This window comes from Sciurus carolinensis, chromosome 18 (genome assembly GCF_902686445.1).
Source record: "Sciurus carolinensis chromosome 18, mSciCar1.2, whole genome shotgun sequence".
Lineage (NCBI taxonomy): Eukaryota > Metazoa > Chordata > Mammalia > Rodentia > Sciuridae > Sciurus > Sciurus carolinensis.
In genome coordinates this window covers 27,436,428-27,457,973 of record NC_062230.1, presented here as the reverse complement: position 1 = coordinate 27,457,973, position 21,546 = coordinate 27,436,428, and the positions used below count along the sequence as shown (strand labels likewise).

General features: G+C 45.8%; 1 protein-coding gene across 1 annotated transcript in view; it reads left to right on the top strand.

Moving 5' to 3' along the window:
• Window positions 1-21,546, top strand: part of Iqck (IQ motif containing K) — a 117,696-nt gene that overhangs the window by 74,750 nt on the left and 21,400 nt on the right. Inside the window, exon 8 of the mRNA XM_047533134.1 lies at window positions 11,175-11,286. Coding sequence (XP_047389090.1) covers window positions 11,175-11,286 — 112 coding nt within the window. The remainder of the gene's footprint in view (window positions 1-11,174; window positions 11,287-21,546) is intronic.

Sequence of the window (21,546 nt, the reverse complement as noted above, 5' to 3'; positions counted from 1 at the left end):
GGACCGTGTGGCTGCCCAGGAGGCCAGGCCTGCATGCGCAGCACCCAGAGCCCTCGGGCATCGGTGCCAGCCTCATTCCCAACTTTCCTACAGTCCTTTTCTGTGAAGGGCTAAAGAGTGTCCCTTGGAGGCAAAGGTCATAGGTACACATCACAGCTGCATTTAGACCCCTCGCTAAGTTACACGCCTCCCTGATACCTGGTGACTTAGGTCCGCAGCAGGTGATTATCTTCTGTGATTCTGTGGATGGGCAGCTGGTTCCTCTGCTGCTCTCGCCTGGACTCACTTGTGGCCAAGTTCAGCGAGTGACCAGGCCCAGCCAGAAGGTCCAGGCCTGCCTTGCACATGCCTGGCCGTGGCTCTGGGTGGTGGCTGGAGCCGATGGTCGTCTCCCAGGTGGTCCCGTCCTCCAGGGTTGGACCAACTTCCTACATCACCGCGGAAATCGTGCAAGGGCGAAGCTGCCGTTTCCCAAGTCTTCTTGAGGCCCAGGTTCTGTAACCTGCATAACCGTGCTTCTACCTTCTGTTAGTCAAAGCAAGTCACAAGGTCTGCCTGTGCTCAGGAGGGAGAGCCCCCATTTAGTGCTCAGAAGGGAGAGCCCCCCATTTAGTGCTCAGAAGGGAGAGCCCCCCATTTAGTGCTCAGAAGGGAGAGCCCCCCATTTAGTGCTCAGAAGGGAGAGCCCCCCCATTTAGACTGGCAGTGTTTACAGAGGGGTGAGGATCCAGAGAGATGTGGTTCACCAGGGGCACAGCACAGTGGTTCCCAATCTTTAGCCTGCATCAGAATGATCTAGAAGGCTCGACCACACACAGATGGCAGGGCTGCGGGCCCAGCGCGTCTGTGTCAATAGGTATGGGTGAGGCCTGAGAACTCACATTCCAAACAGATTCTCAGGTGATGCTGATGCTGTTAATCTGGGGACCACACTTTGAGACGACCCCACACCCATCACTCAAGTTGAGTGTCCAGCTTTAGAACAGTGACTCTCAACATTGACTGTGCCTTAGAAGAACCAGGGCAGCTCTAACAAGCTTGAAGCCATCAATCAAATCAGAGGCTCTGGTGGTAAGACTTGGGCATCAGTAGGTTTGCTTTTGTTTTCAGTCCTGTGAATTGAACCCAGGGGTGCTCTACCTCTGAGCTACATCCTCAGTTCTTTTTATTTTTATTTTGAGACAGGATCTAAGTTGTACAGTCTGGCCTTGTTCTTACAACTCTCCTGCCTACAGGCACCACCCGACTGGTCGAAGCATCAGTTGTTTTTGTAAAGTGCCTCCCATGTGATTCCAATGTACAGAGCTAAGAACTACATTTTTAGAATTAGACTACTTAAGCTGGGCGCAGTGGCACACGCCTGTAATCCCCCAGCTACTCAGGAGGCTGAGGAAGGAGGCGCTCCCGTTCAAGGCCAGCCCGGGCAACTTAGAGAAACCCTGTTTCAACATGAAAAATAAAAAGGCAGGAATGTAACTCAGTGGCAGAGCACCCTTGGGTTCAATCCCCAGTACAGGGTTGGGGGTTGGAGACTACATGGGCTCAAGTTCTGGGCTATAAGTACAACCATAGGAAAGTTATTTTGATTCTCTTTGCCTCAGTTTCCTCACTGAAAATGGGGATGGCCGTAATGCCTGCATCACAGATTGAGGATTAGAGTTAATATGTAAGAGCCAGGCACGTGGCATGCTCCAGACCCTGTCTCAAAAAAGGACTCGGGGGCTGGGATATAACTCAGTTGGTAGAGGGCTTGCCTCACACGCACAAGACGCTGGGTTCAATTCCCAGCGCCAAAAAAAAAAGGACTGGGGATGTAGCTCAAAGGTAGAACACCCCTGGTTCAATCCCCAGTTTAAAAAAAAATAAAGTTAACATGTAAGGGCTGAGGGTGTAGCTCAGTGGTAGAGCACATTGCCTAGTATACCAGAGGCTCTGGTTTGGATCCCCAGCCCCGGGGGCAGGGTGGGGGGAATAAAAAAATGTTTCCTCAAGAGTTAATATGGGGGCTGGGGATAGAGCTCAGTTGGTGGTAAGCTTGCTTCACATGCACAAGGCCCTGAGTTCAATCCCCGGCGCCACAGAAAAAAAGGAAGAATAGTTAATACGTATAAAACTCCTAAAATAATGCTGGCACCACTTTGTAGTGAAAATACTACACACGTCATCTCTGATGACTGCTAAGGAAGAGATCGAAGCATTGTGCAAAACCATGGTGTTTGGCATAGCAAACTTTTTACAATTTAATTCCATAAATCATAGGAAAGTTCATCAAATATCTTAAATGCCTTAGCAGCTTATTCATTCTCTGATTATTTGGGCAAACAAGTACCAGGAAGAGTTGGATGACCTTTATCTGAACTATCATCACTGGGCTGTCGGGGGAAATTCCGCTTCTCCTGAGTACGTACTGTGATAGGGCCTTATTATTAAAGGGACTTTAGAACAAAATAGGTGTGGCTTCCTGGGAGAAGGGCCTTTTCGGTCCAGCACTGCAAAGCTGACCCCACCAGAGAGCAGCTGCCGTCTGAGTCACAGTCATGTCTTCCTGACTGCACACGAGTAGCCCCAGCGTCCTTCTTGGCTCACGTGGTAGGCTTTGCAGTGAGCACCATGGCATTCATGGAAGAACCGAAAGCTGTGCAGCTGTTAGTAGCAAGCCTTGTAACACCAGGTTCATTCTCAGCATTCTGTTCCGGGAGAGCAGGACTCACTTTTCAGATCATTGGAATCACCTGGGGTTCTTGCTGAACCTGCGCAAGTCTCGGGTCTGCCTCACAGGTACTGAATCAGGACCCACAGGCTAAGGGCTGGGATTCTGTTCTTAACAGTGCCCTAAGTGACCTCTGTGTCATCAGGTAAGCTTAGGAAACAGTCTTAAATTAATGACATTTATGTAATGCATGTAGAGAAGGGAGAGGCAGTAGGGAAGCCAGGGGCCGTGGCTCCAACGTCCACTCAAGGGTAAGGCCAGGTTGGTAAATTACAGCCACTGGACCAAATCCAGCCCACTGCCCATTTTTATAAATAAAGCTTTATTGGAGCACAGCCTTTCCCATGTTTGAACATGTCGTCCATGGCTGATTTTATATTGTATTGGCAGAATGGAGTTGATTTGATAGACCATATGGTCCCACAAAGCCAAAAATATTTATTTACTATCTGAAACTTTACAAAATGTTTGCCAACCTCCAGATAAGAGCAAGACTTTGAACCCATAGGATCTTGGAGTTGGAACTAAGACCCTCAAAAGTTACAAGCTCATAATTTAAAAAATAAACCAACAAGGAAGAGGGGAGTCAGCAAATACAACCAACTAGAAAGTTCAGGCCCTTAAGGGTAGCAATTTGAATCTGTGAAATAAGTATATTTAAGATGATTATAGAGATTTACTTAAAAAAAAAAAAAAAGCTGTAAACCTTGCCTAAAGAACAAGGCAGTAAGGAAGAAGGGGGGCGGATTCAGATTCAAAAAAGAACTAAGTGCAACCTTCAGAAATGGAAATAACCAGTAAATCTGCTAAAGCAGAGCTTCTCAAGCTTGTGTGCAAGCATCAGAGTCACCTGGAGAATTTGTTAAAACAGATTCCTGGATCTGCTCTGTGGTAAGTGCTGATTTAATGGGGTTTGGTGGAGTCCATGCATAGATCAGTCTAACAAGTTCCCAAGCAGAGGCTTAGCCATGGACCGTATTTTGGGTCTGAGGGAACCAACAGATAGACACAGCTGAAGGAGGATTTAGGAAACTGGCAGACAGATCTGGGAGAGAGAGTAAAGCAAAAGAGATGTGAATGGTGGATAAGAGTTAAGAGACAAGGCCAGAGGAGAGGGTCCAACATAAGTCCAATAGGAATCTCACAGGAAGATGCGGGATGAATAGTGGAGAAACCATATCACAGTGATCCTGAGGGAGAATATTCTAGAGGTGAAGAAACATGAATCCCGAATAGCTAAATAAAGATAAAGTTGCACCAAAATGCTTCATGGTCAAACTATGGAATGCCAAAAGCAAAGAAGAAACCTTCAAGATGTCTTGCAGGGAAAGCGAGAGGCTGGTCATAGACTTCTAATCGGCAGGGTATCCCAGAAAACAGCCAATGTAAACTCCTCTAATCCAGAGGGAAAACAGCATTCAGCCTAGAATTACATACCCACAAAATTATTACTCAAGGACAAGAGTTATGAGTAAAGACATTCTCAGACTTGTCTCTCACTGAAAGGTCCTCCTAGATGATATTCTTGAATTAGAAGGGAATTGAACCCATAAGGAGTAGGATGAAGAAACTGTGGTGTCTGAGGAAGCCCATGGATCTAAATAGGCATGAACCGATGGGAGGTAAATAAGAGAAAACTAAAACACTAGACAACAATCATAAAAAGTCGAGAATGCAAAGATTCGAGTCATAGCCTTCTGAAGTCTTTGTAGGAAGAGGCTGGATTGATTCAAGTGTTTTAATTTATTACATTATAGCAGCATATTGAAGAAAGAAAATAGAATGTAAATCAGCAGCATACAGGGAATACAAGGCACTAGAAGGAAACGTAAATGTATGATAAGTAAAAAACCAAAAGGGGCTGGGGAGATAGCTCAGTTGGTAGAGTGCTCGTCTCGTAAGCACAAGGCCCTGAGTTCTAATCCCCAGCACCGAAAAAAAAAAGAGAGGTAAATATATCACTAACTATAATAAATATAAGTAGAATAAGCCCACCTGTTTTTGTTTTGTTTTGTTTTTAGAACTGGGAATTGAACCTAGGGGTGCTTTAACACTGAGCTACGTCCCTGAACACCAGTCCTTTTTATTTATTTATTTTGAGATAGGGTCTCGCAAAGTTGCTGAGGGCCTCACTAAATTGCTCAGGCTGGCCTCAAATATGTCTCAGCCTCCTAAGTCCTGGGATTCCAGGTGTGCGCCACTATCTGGCTCCGTCTCTGATTTTCAGGTTGATATATATATCTCAACCACTTAATGACTCACAATGGTTGAAGTAAAGACATAGAAAAAGATACATAGCACAAATATTAAAAAAGGTCATCTAGTATTATTGGTCCCAGATAAAATAAGCTTTGAGGCAAAATATTTTATCAGCGGTAAGAAGGGTTTTGAATGATGAAGGCATAATAGTTATTTCCTATTCAATCAGATTTTGAAAATGCCATTCACACCCACCTAGTTGAATTTACTCCTCGCTAATATGCCAATACCTGCTGTTTGAAAGATGCTGCTCTAGAATGTGCTTCTAAACCTCTCTGAAAGCCCCAGCAACTCTGAGAGGCACACTGTCATTCTGCAGATGAATATTGGTAACACCTACACAATACCAGCAACTAGATGACATGCAAAGGTTTTTAAAATTAGTTCCTGGAGACAATAAGAAACACTAATGTCTGCCAGGATGAAAAAAAAACATTGTTTTATTTTGCCAAAGATCTGAGAAGAAATCGTGAAACTTCCTTACAGTGAAAAAATTGATTTCATGCATTTTGAGCTCCAAGTATTTTATTAGGTACTTGAAAGAGATTTTGCAAACACATATGTCCGCTATGTTGGAATCCACTTTTCTCGGGTATGAAGTCCATCAGTATAATGACTAGCATGCCCGGTCATGGCAGAGATTCAACTGTCCAAGAGGCGTCTCATGCCAGGCAGCTGGTGGATGCTTGTGAGCATTACTGAGGCAACTCTCCACTATGTTACTTCTCCAGCATCTTTCCAGCAACGGTAATAGATGGAGTATTTTCCTCTGGGGCAATCAGAAAAAGCCCTAGGGAATCATTCAGAGTGGGTAGCTGTTGCTGTTTTTGTCTGTTTTGCCAAGAAGCAGGGAAAACAACCTCCCTAAAAGGAATCCAGAAGTAGAGATCTGTGCAAGGTAATTTCAGAGTCCTTGCCACCACCCCTCTCTCTTCCTAGCCTGCAGTCATCCCACAGAGCCCAATCCTTGGCCAGCTGGCTAATGCCTAGTGCTATAAAATTATAAGGTCACATATGTTTTCTGTGCTGCATAGCCCTTGGAAGGAGACCTTGCTTTCAATTTTATAAATCACGGGCTCTGTAGTCACTGGGCTTCATGAACTAACAGCAGTTGTAGGATTCAACCTCAGAGCAGAATCCAGCTTATTCCCATTACTTTATTAGTTGATTTAAGAAATTGCTAACACATTTGAGAACTTACTGTGTGTCACACTTTGTTTTTAGCATGTATTAACTTGTTCTCACCCCAACATGATTAAGTAAATATTTTTGTTATCTTCATTTGATGGTCGAGGGAATCAAGGCTCAGAGAGTTTAAGTAACTTGCTCAAGATTCCTTGGTGTGTAATTTGCAGAGCTGAGATTCATTCTCAAAGTGTCTGATTTGGAGTTGACTTTTAAATGCATTAGGGTACCTATGTGCCTTTCATCAGAATCATTATAAGAGGAATTTGATGGTCTTATAGGCATTTTTTAAAAAAAATTGACATCTGCCTAAAGGAATTTTTGTTTGTTTTTGTCTTCCTCCAAAGTTAAGTGCCTAATAATGTACATCATATAACACGTGCAGATTTTGGAAGAGTATATGGACTCCACATGGTACTTTTAAAAGTTAAAGTAGGTAGCTGGACATGGTGGCACACACCTGTAATCCTGGCTACTCAGGAGGCAGAGTCAGGAGGATCACAAGTTCAAGGCCAGACCCGGCAACTTAGCAAGACCCTGTCTCAAAACAAAAAATAAAAAGTCTGGGGATGAAGTTCAGTAGTATAACGTGCCCCTGGGTTCAATCCCCAGCACCCCTTTAGAAAAGTAGATAGAAAGCCACTGGTAGGGGAGCCTTTGTTTGGTAATGACCTTGCTTGTGTATTAAACATCACATTGCACTCTGTGGTATTTGCTGATTGGACAACAACCGCCATTTAAATTGATTCCCTAATCGTGGTATAATGACTAGGATTAGGCTAGTTCAATGGGCGCATGTTTCCCCCGGGCTCACAAAAGGCTTCTCTGGAGATCCAGGCTTTCCTGGCAATGAGACATTAACTAACTGGGCTGCTGTGTTCTCCACGGGTAAACAGCAGCCCTGGTGCAAAATGAAGGAAGTCAAGGAACAGAGGGAAGGGTCTCTGGCCAAACAGGAAAATCGCAGCAAACTGGTCAGCAGGGCCCTGTGAACAGCTGCTGGTTTCCTGATGATGGGGAAACGGGTGCTTTTGTTTGTGGAGTGTTTAGGCAATTGAGAGTCAAATGACTTTAGGAAAATAGACGTTTAAACAAAAATGTGTACACAAGGGTTCATGGAAGCTCTGTTCACAATAACCAAAAGGTGGCGACAACTCAAATGTCCATGAAGAGAAAAAGGGATCAAAATAATGTGGGATAACTGGACAGTGGAATCTTAGGAATGAAGTACTGATACATGCTGTCAAGTGAGTAAACCTTAAAACACTGTATGCGGGAAAGAATCCAGACACAAAAGCCCTCACAAGAGTGTACGATTCCATTTACGTGAAATATCCAGAATAAGCAAATGCGTAAGACTGGAAAGGAAGGCAGATTCGTGGGGAGGGGAGGACAAGGAGTGACTGCTTGACAGGTATGGAGCTTCCTTTTGGGCTGATGAATATGTTTTGAAACTAGATGAGTGTGTCAGCTTTTTGTCTCTGTGACCAAAATACTAAACATGACCAAATCGAGGAGGCAAAGTTTATTTTGAGCTCGTGGTTTCAGCGTTTTCAGTTCTTGGTCGGCGACTCCATCTCTTTGGGTCCAAGGTGAGGCAGAGCATCATGGCGGAAGGTCAGTGGTGGAGGACAGCTGCTTACCTCCTGGTGGTGACAGGAAGCAGGTAGTGAAAGGAGGAGCCAAATGGATAAGATATAACCCCCAAGGCCATGCCCCCGTGCCCCACCTCCTCCAGCCAGGCCCCGTCTGCCTACAGTTACCACCCGGTACAGCAGCGCTTTCAAATTATGAATCTGTCAGACGGATTGATCCCCTGGTGAGGTGTGGTTTGGATGTGAGGCATCGTCCCAGGTCTCCTTTGTGTCTGCAGGAACAGTCAGAGGTGAAATGGCTGGACCGTATGCATCGTGAGAGGCAGGCGCAGTGTGGCTGGAGGAGGTGGGTTGCCCTGGGAGGTCTGTGCTTTCTGTGGGCCCCTCCTCTCCCTCTGTCCCTCTGCTTCCTGACCCTGCCACGAGGGGAGCTGCTTTTCCCTGCCATGCCCTGTGTCATGAGGATCCTCCTCACATTGGACCCAGAGCTATGGAGTCAGTCATTCGTGGACTGAGACCTTGAAACCATGAGGCCCCAGTAAACTTTTCTTCCTCCAAGTTGTTCTTGTCAGGTATTTTGGCCACAGGGACACAGAAGCTAACTAACCCAGTAGGTTACAGTTCTCATAATCCGACATTCCTGGAATGACATAGGACCTCTTGGGAGACCCCTCATATCCAAACCATAACAATGAGCGCTGTGACTATGTGACATTGTGAATGTCCTGAATGCCCCAGAGCTGTGTATTTCAAAAGATTCCAGTGGTACGTGGTATGTAATATGTGTTTTACCACCATTTGAAAAAGGAGGACTATTAGGTTGCCAGTTGCTCTTGGATACAAGGACAATAAATCTCCCCAAAATAAAATTATCAAGAGAGGAAGAAGAGGTGGACCTTTACTGATAGGAGTAAAACAAGAGAGAATGTTCTGGTAGTTTGGGGGCTGCGAGGGGGCTGGTAGTGAAACCTGACCCAGTTGAGCCGTTGGGGGGATGGGGAGGTAGATGTGTGGGTGACTTTAAAAAGGTGAAACTGGGAGCCTAGGCTTGGACTCCCTTCAAGGACTGCAGTGACCACATGAAGCCCAGTGACCTGGCTGGGTCACTGACCCAATGGTTGACCTGTAAAAGGAGAGACTGACTTGGTGGCATCACGAGATCAGCAGGACCAGGGAACAGCCTCCCAGTTAGACAAGCCTGTGCTCCCCAGAATCCCCTCTCCTGGGCTCAATGACTCCTGCCCGGCAAATGCGCGTCCTGAGCTACATGAGGTTCCCATTTCTGCTTCTGTTCCTCTTGCTCCCTCCCAGCAGCTGAGGTCCTCGTTCCTGTCAGGTCAGCAGGTCAGGGTCACAGTTCAAGAGGAGAAAAGCCAGCAGACCATCCTCTTGAGCACCTGGGAACCCTGGAAAGACAGGAGAGGGCCACTGCCCAGAAGGGGTCACACCGATCGAGTGCGTGACCTCCCCAGTTCCACAGAAAACTCTTGCCCTGAACATAAAGCTACCACCTCGTTTTAAGCGAGCAGAGCTGGTTAGGTAAGGGAACCCCCAATGTGGCTATCCTTAATAGTTCACCCAAAGAGCCGAGCGGGTGCTGGTTCCCATGGCAACTCCGGAAAATGTGGTCTTCCCTTTCTCAGGGCGTCCCTGGCAGTCTTTGGCTACTTTAACTTATCTTTTAAAAAAGTTGGCACACATCCACCTGTGCAGAGCCTCCAGCGTCTGGTCTCGGGGTTCCCTTTGTGAGGAGCATCTCCGGCAAGTGGCGAGGTGGAAGGATGATGGGAACAGGGACGGGCCTGGGTGGCCATGGCTCTTCTGAACCCTCTACTGCTTCTGGCCTTGGAGTTTTTCTTGGTCAGCCAGGACTGCTTCACGCCTCCACAGCTCTGCGGGCTGGCGGCTGTCCCGACACCATTCCCTCCACCCCTTCTCCCCAAGGCTGACTCCAGGCCACTCTTCAGAACGCACCCAGGAGTCCCTCCTCTCTGACCACCCCAGGCGGGTTAGAGTCCAGCCCTGTGCCCTTGGACTCACCGATATAAATATATTTTTAATCGATTCTTCTTAGTTACCCGTTTTCGCCGATGTCTTTTTCCTGCCACGCCTTGTGGATGTTACTCCTGTGTCCTGCAAGCCTCCTCTTCCTCAAAGACCAGACTGCCAAAGTGTGGGTCTCAACTCCACTCCCTAGCCGTAGGCCTCGGCAAGCTAATTAAACTCATCTCTCATCTATAAAATGGAATCGTCATTCCTGACTTATTGGGCCATTTAATGATTAAAATTTGTAAATTACTTTCTCTTCCTGGTAGTAGGGATTGAACTCAGGGGTACTATATTACCCAGCTATGTGCTCAGCCCTTTTAATTTTTTTATTTTGAGACAGGGTATCACTAAGTTGCTGAGAGTAGCCTTGAACTTGTGATCCTCCGGCTTCAGCCTCCCAAGTCGCTGGGATCACAGGCATCTGCCACCATGCCTGGCTAAAATTTGTGAAATATGTAATGCCTAGGCCATAAGAAGTATAAGAGTAAAGCAAACATAAGTGTTATTACAGTTACTATTAATCATCTCCTTCTTAGGCCTAGTATGAAGTAGGTACTCAGTCACCTGATCTGAAGTGAATGGAGCTGGGTTAATCTGTTTACAGTGATTAATCTAGAGCTGTGCTCTCCAGTACAGGAGACACCAGCTACATGTGGCTACGGAGCACTTGAAATGTAGCTAGTCCAAAAAAATGCATGGTATGTGCAAAAATGCAACATATGCTTGAAGATTTAGCATGGAAAACAAAGTGAAATATCTCATAAATAATTTTTATATTGTTTACATGCTGAAATGAATGGCAAACTTTCGAATATTTTAGAGTAAATAGGATGTATTCTTCAAAATAATCTCATCTGCTCATTTTCTTTTTTAAAAAGTGAAGGAATTTAAAATTATACATGTTGACTACACTGTATTTCTATGGGATGACATAGGTCTAGAATGTTCCCAGCCTACCATTACTATAACAGATAGTCACAAAACCTCATTTTGAGCATAAATATGGGCTCTGGGAGTGCAGACAAGGCATTCAGAACAATGATTCCTTGAGAACCAAAAGAACGTCTAGCCAGGCACTGTGCCACACACCTGTAATCCCAGCAACTCGGGACCGAGGCAGGAAAATCGCAAGCTCCAGGCAGCCTGGGTAACTTAGTGAGACCCTGTCTCAAAACAAAAAAATAAAAAGGGCTGGGGTGCCGCTCAGCAGTGGAGCACCCTGGTCCAATCCCCTGTGCTGGGCGCAGGACGAGAATGTACACATACGTGAAAAACATCTCCGATGGATTTCTAAAGGGTTTTCCACACAGTGTCATAGGCTAATAATGCATAGAAATAGGCAAAAAGGGGACTCAAGCTTTCTGGGGCTTTTCCAGGTTCGCTGTGATCCTGAGATTCAAGAACTGCGTCACTGGCAGAAGAAACTGAGGGAGGACAAGCATATTCGCCAGAGAGTCAAAATGTTCTGGATCAAACAGGAACGCAAAGGTCAGTAGCTTGGTTCACTGTCCTTAGTGAATTTAGAAAAGGCCTGATCCTATTCCAAGCTCAAGAAGGAAGCTCTCGGGGGCTTTAGGAGGACCCCGTGTCCAGGCAGAACTTACCTTGTATAGGGCGGAGTGGCTGCGTGTTAGGATTCTGCTCTGGAATGACAGTTGATATTATTTACATGATCATTTTCCTCCTTTAGGAGTGACCTTGGTGTCACCTTGTATTTCCAGGGTTTTATTTTTTTAAGCTTTAAGACATAAAAAAAATCTCATTATTTTAGAAGCACATTATCTGGCAACTGATATTAAAAAACTGATAAATTAACTGATGAATTAAAAGAATTTAATTCTTTTAGATTGTTGGTGGTGTGCCTGAACTTCAGTGCACTCTGTACTTGTCTTCTCCCCTTTGCTGATGGCTAATCCTACGTGTCAACTTGCCTGGGCCATGGGATGCTCAGACAGCCGGTAAACATTGTTTCTGGACACATCTGTGAGGGTGCTTCTGGAATTTGGATTTGAATGGGTGGGTTGAACAAAGCAGATGGGTCCGTTTCCCACTGTGGGTGGGCGTTTTAGTCAGCTCTTTTGCTGCTGTGACCAAAAGACCTGACAAGAACAATTTTAAGGAGGAGGAGTGTATTTGGGGGCTCACAGTTTCAGAGGTCTCAGTCCATAGACTGCTGACTCCATTCCTCAGGACTGGAGGTGAGGCAGAACATCATGGCGGAAGGTTGTGGTGGAGGAAAGCAGCTCAGGGCATGGCCACCAAGAAGTAGAGGGGGAGAGAGAGAGAGAGAGAGAGAGAGAGAGAGAGAGAGAGAGGGAGAGGGAGGGAACACAGTCATGCAATGGTGTACTCCACCTTCCAGGGACAAAATTATACCCCTGAGGCACGCCCCCATGACCTGCCTCCTCAAGCTACACCCTCTCTTCGGTTACCAGTTAATCCCTACTAGGGGATAAAGCACTGATTAGGTTAAGGCTCTCATAACACAATCATTCCACCTCCAAATCTTCTTGCATTGTCTCATGCATAAGCGTTGGGAGGACACTTGTGTCTAAACCGTAATGGTGGGCATTCAATCTGTTGAGGACCTGAACAGAGTCCAAGGTGAGGAAGGTTGAATGAACTCTGCCTGTTTGAGCCGGGACATGGGTCTCTTCCTGCCCCTGGTACTCCTGGTTCTCAGGCCTTGAGACCTAAGCAGGACTCTACACCGTGGGCTCCCAGGCGCCAGACCTTTGAAGCACACCCGCTGCTTGTCCAGACCTTCAGCTCGAGGACGGCAGATGGTGCGACTCTCCGATCTGCACAGTCCTGTGGGCCAGTGCCTTGCAGTGACTCCTCTTTAGAGCTAAGATTCCTTAATTCCCCATCTCTCTTCATCTGTAGATCATACATCTATAATTTCCAGTTGGCACTGTTTCTGTGGAGAACCCTGTTACACTTTTCTACCAGGGTCACTATTTTGTCTTATTTGCCTTCATTAAAAAAAGAAAATTAGCTTTTAAGTCACTACATATCCACAGTAGGGAAATTAAGAAAGCAGTAGCCCAAAAAGGGGTTAGACCCATTAAAGCTGATGTTTTAGTGTTCATCCTGCTATGACTCTTTCTAGTATAAGAATGCAAATAAATATATATTCAAATTTTATTAGAAATGAGATTCTGTATGAATTCTGTTCTATGATCTTTTTCATTTAATACACTCTGAACACCATTCCGGTTCTCAACCAGGAGGAGGCCATGATATTGACCTTCTCCCGTGGTTCAGCCAACCAGTAGTGTGGAAGGAGGCTCATCATACACTTTCAAATGGAAAACATGTTCTGAGCTATGATTTTTTTTGATTGAAATAAAAGATAGACACATGAAAACAGGTGTCTAAGCAACGGTAGTTATTTTTGGAAATTTGGACCAGAGGGAAGGAAGTACAGTGTTGGGATCTTTTTAAATAACCATGTTGTACTTTGCAAATGTGAAAACCTGTGGGAAAATAGTCACACATAGCTCAGGGGACGACAAGGCATGGACCGCTGGGTCCCCCACGTGGCCCAGCCCACCCTGTCTCAGACCCGCCTCAGTGGCTTGCAGCCCTCAGTCTCTTTTTTGTTCTTGAAAATGCCTGTGCCTTCCTCCCTAGGGCTCCACAGTTCTTATTCCTATCCTCTACGTCACCCTCCCCAGCTTCTCGTCCTTTAGACAGGGAGGGACATGTGGCCTCAGAGAGGAGTTCCCTGGCTACCCTACTAAGGATGGAGGGGCAGGAGCCAGTTTATTGAGAGACCTCAAGATGGTATGGTCTAAACAGAAGTTTTGTTTTCTCCCCAGAATGGTCTTTGAAATTCCTCTCTGAAATCTCTTTCCAGTCCCTTAATGGCATGTTAGATGGGTTCCCTGTCTTTCCTGTATGCTCTGATTTCACAAAGTCTTGTCTACTTTGGGAGAATCTCAACCCCAATTTAACGCTCACCCACCCGCCCTGCCCCGCATCAGTGGGCCTGGGCTCAGGAAGGGAATGGTCTGGACTTTTGTGCCTTTGCCCCTTCCTCTTCTCAGCGTTTTCCCTCGCGTGGGTTTGGGTGGGAAAGAGGGAGATACGAAGGGACATCCATGTCTTCGCTTTCTGTCACCATCATCTCTTGAGTGCCGCTGCTTTGCCAAGACCACTTGGCCACCCATGACCTGTGGACAGGCAGGCCCCTGTTGGCTCTCCGACGTGGTGGGTTTCATTTGGGTTCTTCCTCAGGAAACAACAGGCTGCAGAACGCCCCCCCCCGCCCCCGTGAGGACCTGGCCCTGGCTCTACCCCTTCTGCCACTACCCGACCCCCCTCTACTCCAGCCTTTTTCTCTTGGGGTCTCCTTACCCAAGAGCCAGACCTCTTTGGTATGGCCTAGGAAAGACAGCTATGAGCTGCCCCTCAGCGTAGCCACCTGCTCAAAATCAGCATCACAGGTAATGGGACAAACCAGTCTCGTGTGTCTCATGATACGATGTGCGGATGATATGTCTCTTATGCACTGTTCCTGTCCAGAATCCATAACTTGAGTGAAATAATGAGGAAACAGACACAAACTGAAGGACATGTTGTAAAATAACTGATTCTTCAAAAAATGCCCCCATCAAGAAAGACAAAGGTGAGAGGAGACAAAAGAGACATGGCAGGTGAATGTGGCACTTCTATAAAGGACATTGAACCTTAAATTCAGGCTTTATATTAGTTAATAAATAACAGTATGAAATTCCCTGATTTTGGTCCATGAACTCACATAAGATAAGAAATTGCCTTATTTTATTTATTTGTTTTCTTGTAGTGCTGAGCATTGAACCCAGGGCCTTGCAGCTGCTAGTCAGGCGCTCTACCACTGGGCCACATCCCCAGCCCTCAGCTCTTGCTTAAGATACATGCTGAAGGTTTTAGAGGTCATGGGACATGATATGCAGATTGGTCTTAAGTAATTCAGAAACATAACATGTAACCCACGTGCATATGCCCACAGAAAATGCCAATGTCAATATGGTGAAATACAAAAAAATGGCTTATCTGGGAGTTCTTTGTATAATTATTACAACTTTCCTGTAAATTCACGATTATTTCAAGTTTTTAAGTGGAAAAAAATTCCAATGCTTCAACCTCCTCCATCATGGCTTTGGGTGGGCGGCATCATGATAGTGTTAATCTTCCCAGGTGCTGAGAGTCAGCCAGGGTGCAGACCCTAAGGAGGTGTAAGACCCCCAATTATTTTGTACTCTCTTTAAAACAGAATCCTAAGGCAGGTAGGTTGGTGTACATACAGGAGCTGAGGCAGGAGGATTGAAAGTTCAAGGTCAGTCTGGGAAACTTAGGACGACCTTGTCTCAAAAAAATAAAATAAAATAAAATTAAGAGTGCTGAAGCTGGACGCATTGGCCCATGCCTGTCATCCCAGCGGCTCAGGAGGCTGAGGCTGGAGGATCACAAGTTCAAAGCCAGCCTCAGCAAAAGTGAGGTGCTTAGCAACTCAGTGAGACCCTGTTTCTAAATAAAGTGCAAAATGGGGCTGGGGATGTGGCTCAGTGACCAAGTGCCCCAGGATCAATCCCCGATACCCTCCCCAAAAAGGCTGAAGACGTTGCTCAGCGGTAGAGAGCCCCTGGTTTGATCCATATGGGGGTGGAGGAGGATCCAGCGTCCAGTTCTCAGCTCCGAGCAACAAGTCGGGCTGACGCTTGATTGTGCATCTGTTCTTTGTTTATCTGGCAGCTTTGTGTCTTCCCCACGAGCATGTAGGCTCCATGAGGAAAAAGATCAGGTGTGCCTGTCTCACCCCCAGAATAGCACCCGGCACAGAGTGAACTTGAATGAGGTCAACGCACGCAGCCGTGCGGCTGGCAGGAGGCAGCACCCTTAAGGCGGCTGCGCGGAGTAGGAGCACATCCGCTGGGGATCCCTCAAAGCAGCCGCGCTCGCTGCTGGCTCAGCCCGGCCCCTCTCCCGTGCGCGACGCCAAGACTGGAAGACAATCAGGGCTGTAATCAGTGTAAAGGTCAAGGGAAGTGCAGAGTGTCTATTTCTTGCTATTTTTCCGTATTCTTTGGAGCTGATTTGCTGTGGGATGATTTGGCTTGCCGTGGAGCAAGAGAGCGGAGCAGATGGAACAGCGTTACTTGCCAGCGGGAGGGCAGAGTGGAAGCGTCCGTCCCTCCGGCCACCTGCTGTTGGCCGCCCTGTGGCCTTCCAGTGGCCTTCCAAGGGCTCCAGGAACAGTCAGGGTCTTCAGCAAAAGCCCCAGTGTGGAAGTGGTGGGCTCCCTCCCTTCTGTGTTGTGGAAAGGTCTCTCCACGCCTGTGACCACTTGAGAGGAAATGGGGTCTGGAGGTGGAGCTCAGGCATGTGAGGCCCCGGGTTCCATCCCCAGGACTGAAAAATAAAAGTGCACCATTAATGGGTGAAGGATAGGATTTTGAAGTTGACCTTGAAACCCAAACTACCACTTCTTTCCCTGCGACCCTGACCTAGGTAACCTCACTGCGCATTCTTCTTCCACATATAAAATGGCTCTAATAATAGCACCTGCCTCCTACAGTTGTTACAGGATTCCAAGGATCATCTTTGGTCCTGGTACATCGTTCCCATCAGTGTTAGGTATTGTCACGATTAAAATACCTGGTGTTCCACAGTTTTGTGTTGGTTTCCTCTGATACTCGCGGAGCTCCATGCGGCTCCATTTGAGTCTGTCTAATTCCTCACACTAAGCCTGGTCCCCAGCAGATCGTCTGTGCAGACATATTTGGGGTGTGAGCTTTGGGCTTCATTTTACAAAGGAAGAAACAGAAGCTCAGCAGGAGGATCGCAAGTTTAAGTTCAGCCCTGGCAACTTAGCAAGACCCTGTCTGATTAAGTAAGTGTGTGGTGTGTGGGGCGGGAGGTGCTGGGAATGTACCTCAGTGGTAAAGCGCCCCTGGGTTCCATCCCCAGGACTGGGAGGAGGAAAGAGAGAGAAAGTGAGGGAGAGGGAGCGAAATAAATAGAGGCCCAGAAGGGTTGAGAACTTTCTCAAGGTCACACAGCAGTAGGCATGGGGCTAGCCCAGGTCTTTACTTTGTCCCATGTTCTAACAACTCTGAGGAGAAACGCAGAGACAGGCCGTTCTCTATGGTTTATTTTTTGTGATGCTGGGGAGCCACCCTGGAACCTCATTCATGCTAGTCAAGCGCTCTACCCCTCAGCCCCACGCCAGCCCCACAAGCCACTCTTTTGGATTCTATCATCAGACCCGAACTTCCCAGAATCTTCTTGAGCAAGACACATGGCGTGTCTGATTTATCATCTGTGCGCCAGGATTCTTTTTTGCTTGTGTTTGGGTTGACTGAGGCCTCTCGGGAGGGGCTGAATCACAAGGAGCAGGGTGCAACCTGCTGCTCACCAGGTGCCGGAGAACTTTTAGTTTCCTTCATGTTCTCACCAAGTGGAATCATGTTGTGCCGCTCTCGCACTTGAGTGACTTCCCATTTTCAACCTCATGAATCTGGGTAGGGTGGAGGGTTAGAAAATCTGTGTCCCCAGGGCTGGGGACGTAGCCTAGAGGGAGAGCACTTGCCTTGCAAGCATAAGGCCCTGGGTCCATCCCCAGTACGCCAAAAAATATGTCCCCAGCCAAGGTGACATCACAATGACAATGACACCCAAAGACCACAAGGGCTGCAGTTTGAAAATGATGTGAAGCACAGGCTAGCTCTTCTTCAGACTTGCAATCAAACATAGTGGAACAATTGCAAATGAAATTTGATTTTATTTAAAAAAAAAAAGAGCTTCATCTTTGTACAAATCCAGCAAACACACATCATTTTATGATCCATATTGTCCTCTGGTATTTACAGTATGAATAACTTTTGCCAAGATCATTTCTTGGAGCACCTCGGTGCAGACAGGGGGTCTGAGGAAGGGCAGTGTCAGCTGTCGGGTAGATTCATGGTCATATATAACCCGTCTCGTGTTACTCTGAGTCATAGGCCACCATCCCGAACAGTGTTCTCTTCTCGGACAGAAATGGTGTGAAATTATCCTCCAGTCTCTATGCATTGGGACAGATGTGGGATTATTTTTAAATGTGTGTGTTAAGAATGTCAGCCAGTGCAACTCAGAAGATGCCTAAGTCATTTTTGAGATGTAATAAAAAATCCTGTCTTGATGAATAGCATATTTTAGCTTCATATAGTCAGTAAGTGTTTTTAAATGTGCTTTGTAATTAAATATGCACATTTTATTTGGGAATCTAATTTTGAGCAGGGAGAAAGAAACCACAAAAAATTTCCCTGTCTCATCTGATTATATTACACACACTCCCCCATCAGATAAATTTCTCATAATGTACATGTATTTTTATATGTGTACAAATAATCTTTTTCATTCTTTATTTCTCAGTACTGGGGATTGAACCCAGGAGTGCTCTATCACTGAGCTACATTCCCAGCCCTTTCTAATTTTTATTTTTGAGAAAAGGTCTTACTAAATTGCCAAGGCTGACCTTGGACTTAGGATCCTCTTGCCTCAGTCTCTCAGTTCACTGGGATTACAGGCATGCACCTAGTTACAAATAATCTCTTAATTACTTTATCACTTGATTTTTTTTTTTTTTTTTTTTTTTTTTTTTTAGGAAAAGTTGGCAGGGGGTGGGGAGGCTTAACCTGTCAAAGGAAATTGATTTTTTACTTTTTGTTTCCTTAATTGTTTATTTCCTACTTCAGAGATTTGTCATAGTTATAGAAACGCATAATATATAATATTTTTAGGTAAATACAGCAATTGAGTAAAGGAAAAATTAATATTAAGGAAGAAGTAAAGCTACTAACTGCAGTTAGTAAAATACTTACTTCAAAGCCTTGCTTGAGATTTTTTAAGTTTTAAAATATTTAACTGACAAAACTTGTATATATTGGTGTATGTTCTAAGTGTACAATGTGATAACTGAATTAACATGCATACATTGTGTAATGACTACCACAACCAAATTAATTAACACATCATTTGAGTGGGGGGGACGGTGAGAACACTTACAATCTGCTGTCTTATTAAATTTCAAGTAAACAATCCAGTATTAACAATAGTTGCTATGTTCTGCATTAGATTCACAGAATTAATTCCTCTTAGGACTGAAAGTTTGTACCCTTTGGCCAACGTAGAGGTTTCATAGAAACAAGACAAAGAGGAAATACAACCTGTTACATAATTCAGTGTCTATAAGAAAAAAGAACAAGCCCGTGGTGAGGAAATACTGGGCCCATCCCTAACATGTTATGCAATGCGAATAATGGCATCAAAATGTTCCTATGATAAACAGAAATGTGGCCCTGGGTTTCCTAGAAGCCACAACAATAAAGGAAACAGAAGCATTCATGGTATAGCGTGTCCTCAAGATTAAAGAGTTTCCTGGACGCACACCGCTTCCTGGAACTGAAACCTGTTTTTTCGGCCATAAAGAGGACAGGGCGTAGCACCATGGACTCCATCCTTCAGTGTTTTCCATGCAGAGGGCGGAGGTGGAAGCCCAAGCAAGGGATAGAAGGTAGAGGTTGTTTCCCCCATTTTAAACTTAGATTGTATGGCCAGTCCTCACTATTAGGATTTGCCTATGGATTAAGGGATGTTCTTGGGCTGGGTTGCAGCTCAGTGGTAGAGCGCTTGCCCAGCCTGCGTGAGGCCCTGGGTTCCACCCCAGCACCACAAAAATATAAAAAGAAATAAGCACCTCACCTTGGCTACCCCACCTGCTCGTGGCTTGAGGATGTTCTTTTCTTCCTGAGCTGTCCTGGGTGCATCTCTGAGGGCAGAGAAGAACGCCCGCAGCTAAGGAGTGACCATGACTGATCAAGCACGCGCCTGCCGGGCACATGCTAAGCCCTTCATGTTTCAGTGTGATGCTCACAGCTGCTCTCTCAGAGATGTCACCTTTGAACACAGGTGTGGAAACGGGTTGGGAGGATTCAGGACTTGCACAGGGTCACAGCCCACAGGCCCAGAGACCAGGGATTTGAACCCAGATCTGCCTGATGCCAAGGAGCCTCGGCCACCCAGGAACCCAAGTGTCCAGGGCAGAGCCTCCCATCAGGAGACCTGCTGGCCCCCAGCTGGACAGCTGCAGCTTCTGGCAATGCCCCACGTGGACACTGAAATGACTGCAGGCCACAGGTCTAGGGGAGGTTCCCTGGCAGGCGAGGCTGAGTCCCCCACCTGAAGTCTGCAGGACCTATACCTGACAGTCTGGGGAGACGTTTTCGTTAGAGTAGGAAGGCAAGATCAGGTGAACAAGGGGAGGGCATTCCTGTCTGCCTCCATCCAAATCCCCTGCCCGTCTACAGATGAGGAGCAGAGAAGGGCTTTGCCACCCACGGGGACCCAGCACAGGGAACGTTCCAGCCTGTGGCTCAGGAGGTGCTTCTGGTATTAGCTGAGACCCTTTGTGAGTATGAGCAGAAGCTCTCAGGCGCAGGGAAGGTCCAGTGTTCGTGACTTGTTCTCCAGAGACAACCATTGTCAAGTGTGTGGGCCTGCAGTTTCATCTGCCGACCAGCATGTAATATTTATATGCATGCATATCTCTACATATTATAGTTATTGTACTTCAACTTGCTTTTTCTTCACTTGGCAACATATCATTGACATCTTTTCACACCAATGCATGCGGGTCTATCTCATTATTTTTAGTGGCTCCTTAAGAATGACAGGCCCGTACCACACTTTAACAATCCCTTCGCATGGGTATTTGGCTTGTATTAAGAACATTGCTCCAAAAGCACTTTTGTAGACATGTTCTTGTTACTTATAGAAGTATTTCTGTGGGAAAAGCTCAGAGAAGTGGAGTTGCAAGGTCAAAGGACTTGCATATATTAAATTTAGACAGCAATCACCAAATTATCATCCAAAAATGTTGCCTTAATTTGTACGTAATGCCACCAACACACTGTGGGACTTTTGATGGGTGATGTAATCCTTGTGTTTCATCTTCCCTACTCGTAAAATAAGAATTATTATGCCTTGTCATGATTCTAAATGAGGTCATTGTTTTGATAACACCATCCTGCTTTAAGAAGAAATAGATCTATAGATCTCTCACTTTCATTTAAATCTTTTTCTTTCTTGTCTCCTCAAACCTTAGTTCCTTCTCCATTTTAACCCATGAAAGAATTACACATTTGATCAGGAGGTATCTGGTGAGTTCATGACTTGGTACTACTTCTATCAAGTCTATTTTTAAGACTCACCCAGCGCGTGGGGGTGTTTGGATGACATCAACTTTCACACATGTCTTTTCATTTAAAATTGGCAAAAGTTCTGCACAGATAGAACAGGCCTGCTATTGAAATGCTTGCAGGTCTAGACTGTTCTGATGAGGTTAAAAAGTAACAGAAGCAGGACACAATGGCACCCATCTGTAGTCCCAGCTACTCAGGAGTGGGAGACAGGAGGATCCCTTGAGTCCAGGAGTTCAAGGACAGCCTGGGCAACATCTCCTAAATAAAAAAAAATTGGGGCTGGGGTTGCAGCTCTGTGGTAGTAGCCCCGGCATGTGTGAGGCACTAGGTTCAATTCTCAGCACCACATCAAATTAAATAAATAAAATAAAGGCATTGTGTCCACCTACAACTAAAAATATTTTTCAAAAAAAAAAAAGTAAATAAAAGATGATTTCCTTTCTTAATGGTTTGCTCCCAAAGTTCAAGATCCTAAATGTAAGTTTATGCAAATGAGCACTGCCAACCTCATTAGATTCAT